At 41.8% G+C, this 3,384-nt stretch overlaps 1 protein-coding gene across 1 annotated transcript; it reads right to left on the bottom strand.

Moving 5' to 3' along the window:
• Nucleotides 1–1,416: 1,416 nt before the first annotated feature.
• Nucleotides 1,417–2,990, bottom strand: LOC120273010 (aspartyl protease AED3-like). The gene has a single exon (XM_039279648.1). It carries the CDS (start codon nucleotides 2,848–2,850, stop codon nucleotides 1,561–1,563), a length of 1,290 nt encoding a protein of 429 aa, XP_039135582.1. The 5' UTR covers nucleotides 2,851–2,990; the 3' UTR covers nucleotides 1,417–1,560.
• Nucleotides 2,991–3,384: the final 394 nt, after the last annotated feature.

Below are 3,384 nucleotides of genomic sequence, written 5' to 3'. Positions count from 1 at the left end.
AAAGAATATATATATTGTTAAATATTAATTTAACATTTAACGTATTTTATTTTATATTTTTATTTATCAAATCCGGTTCGACCGCGGTCGGAACTCTTGACCCTTGAACATTGGCCTTCATCTGTTCAAAGTTTCGGTCCGGTTCTGATGACCTATGTTATAATTTGTGCTCCTCTAGGGTCACCTCCGTAGCTATACGGTGTAGCCCTTATATTGATGCAAATGATGCCTGATACAAATTGTACAAAAAAGTATAGTGAAAGTGACTTTATCTGCTGCTTCATATTTCTGGATCACATGAAAAAAAGTAGTGCATTGAAAATCAGAATTGAAACAAAGGAAATGAAAAACTAGGCATGGAAAATCAAATAAGTATTTCCAATCATTAACTATATAGAAGAGGCCGCTTTCTAACTATATCTTCGGTTTTTCCCTCTAAATGAGCAGTTTGGCTATTAAGAAGACAGGGGTATGCACGAGCCTCCTCAAAATAAGTGTGACTAAGGCTAGTGCACGTACACATGTGCACTGGACTATCTACGCATAACCACTGTTTACATTCCCAAAAATTTACCCTCACTTGTAAGTTGAACTCTCATTACTTATGAAAAATTTTTAACGAGACCTGGATACCAATAAATGTCTCAATTTCTAGCTAACTATATCATTTTACTTAGAAGATTTTGTTCTTTAAAAACAACTATCGAATTATTTAATTTATTATGCTATTTTAAATAGGATAATTAAGAATGTGATTCCTAAGTTATTTTTACTAGAGAATCTGTCATTTATGTTTGGTTGACAAAACAATAATGTAAAAAAATTTAATATCACCATTTAAGTTAATTGAAAATGTTATATTACTTATTACCTTTGTTTTTTACCTAATGGATATCAAATATATCAAAATTTATATTATATATATATATATATATTTGCAAACTCACTTTTGTTTCCTCTATCTTAATTAGTCACATTTTCATTATCTAATTTTTGAAATTTTAACCTATAATATTTTTAAAATTTTAATAGATTTGAAAGTCGTTTTACTCCCGAAAAAATAAAATGAAGAGTGCATAATTAGAAAAAAATTTCACATTCTACCTAAATGTTAAATTATGAGTAAAATTATGAGTTTCCATGACTATAATATTTCAACCTTAATTAATTAAAAAAGAAGAAGATATTATTCGCAACTAAATCCCATCTAGAGCAATAGTAGTTTTACAATTAAACTATTAAGAAGTCAAAAAATGTCTGTATAAAGGCTAAAAAATTATTATTATGCGTGAAAATAGAGATTTATGAGTAACCACGCCCCATCTCAGAAAAACCTACAAGGTCAAGTCAAAATACACATCATCGATGGGTAATTTACCCTAAAAATCCAAGGCAGATTGATATTTGATAGACACAAACGAAAGGAGAAGCTGCATGATTTTTAGAGATACGAGAATACAAACACAATAACACAAAAGGGCAAAGCTTGCATGCTTACAAAGCAAAAAAACCAAATGAAATGGATTCCACCATCTTAATCAAATCCAGCTAAATCTCCACTTATGCGGTCGTACATGGTTCACGGGCGACACCGAGTCTGGATCCAGGCACATCGAACAGCACCCTGTGGTTCTGCTGCTGCATGCTGGCTATCACGTTCAGCACAGCATTCACATTGTCCGGGGCTGCCGCCATCGCCAGACACGACAAATTCCTTGCTGCGCTGTGGATCATCACATTCTCCACCGGCAATGTCACGTTCATCCCCGTGAATTCCAGAGTTATGGTCGGCAACGACACCGTCCCTTCGTAGCAAGTGTCAAAACCTCCGAGAGAGGACACGGTGCCTTTTACACGACGACGAAAAGTATCGCGAACGGCCGTGTAGAGCGGTGCGACCAGTCTCGTGAACATAGTCCCGGAGTCGAAAATGGTGCCTGCGCCAGTTGCCTGGTCGAACACTAGCGTGCCAGGAGGGACAGCTACGGAAGTGCGGCCCACGCGGATGCCGGTCATGTTAACAAAGTAAATAGAGGATCTACGTGGACTGGCCAGCAAAGGAGTGGTTTTAATTCTCTTTGGCTGGCCGACAGGGCCAAGGCGAAGTGAGCCGGAGAAGTTGAGGGAGCGGAAACTGGGAAGGCAGTAAGAGAAAGTGGAGGCATAGAGGCTACGGGTTTGGGAGAGAAGAGACAGTGGACCGCGACCCAGCCCGATTAAGCCCTGCGGTGGGATGGAGCTCCCTGTCACTTTGCGTAAACAGCCGAAGATGTAGCTCGGGATCGAGTCGGCAGCTAGCGAAAGGCTGTCCTTGGAGAGAAGGGCGTCGATGGAGGAGGAGCCGTAGGTGAGGTTGAAGCCGCAGGATGAACCTGGAGCTGGGGAGCAAGAGGGGTTCGGTAATGGCGAGCACTGCGGTGCGCCGCAAGGGATAGGTTGGTAGGAGGAGGACATGGAAGGGATGAAGTTTGTCGTCGAAGGGCAACCGACGCATGGTGAGCACGGAATCCATGCAGCATCATTGCTGGTATCCATGGCTACGAGCATGGGTTGCGGTGGAGTGCCGAATGCCGCGCGGACAATGTAGGTGGACGCGGTGGCGAGGAGTTGCTGGCCGGAGCCAATGGGAACGGTGGTTTTCTTGGTGGTGACCAGAGATGCGAGGTGCAAGAAACGGGACTCGTCGCGCGATGCCAGGTCGAGAATTATGTCCTCCCAAGATGCGGCATAGTTGACGTTTGACCGCAGTGTAACGCTAAGGTCGGAGCCTTGTACTTTGTTTGCTGAGGAAGCCAAAGCGTGGGAGAGGAGGCATGCTGCTAGTGGGAGTAACATTAGTGGCATAGCCATTGAGTATCTTTGTTGAGGGATATGGGATAGTGGGAGCTGGGTTCAATTTTATAGAGGACAGAGTAAAAGTGCGAGGAGATGAGAGGTGGCCAACTGTACTCCATTTGTGATGAGCTCTGTGGGGACAGATTGATTGTCATAGGTATGTGACGCCCGTGATCGGATGGAGGTGGTATGGGTCCTGAGATGCCCTTTTGTCTTCCAATGCCACATTGAGGTCGTCAGAGACTTGGCAACATCTTATTTCAGTCAATTCATTCGTAAGTTGCTAATTAATTTCTTTGGTTTTTGGAGAGAATCTTTTGAGTTAATACAGATGTACGTTAAAAGTAGAAGAATTTGAGAAGTTCAGGACAGGGCTAAGGTTAAAGCTCTTGTTGTGGATTTGCAAGTCTGTGGATGCTATTAAAAAATATCCTGCATCAAGATGTTCCCTTGTTGACATGTGAATCCGAATATTTTATAGTTGAGTTTCTTTTTGCCCTTTGCTCGGCGTCCATTCTAATTTAGGTTAGTGTTGGCCTTGGTAAATTT

This window comes from Dioscorea cayenensis, chromosome 12, assembly GCF_009730915.1.
Source record: "Dioscorea cayenensis subsp. rotundata cultivar TDr96_F1 chromosome 12, TDr96_F1_v2_PseudoChromosome.rev07_lg8_w22 25.fasta, whole genome shotgun sequence".
NCBI classification, from domain to species: domain Eukaryota; kingdom Viridiplantae; phylum Streptophyta; class Magnoliopsida; order Dioscoreales; family Dioscoreaceae; genus Dioscorea; species Dioscorea cayenensis.
Note: the sequence above shows the minus strand (reverse complement) of the source record. Positions and strands in the feature narration are given on the sequence as shown.

What these genes read in the sequence shown, in the direction of transcription:
- LOC120273010 (XM_039279648.1), bottom strand. Translation starts at nt 2,850, where the DNA reads ATGGCTATGCCACTAATGTTACTCCCACTAGCAGCATGCCTCCTCTCC.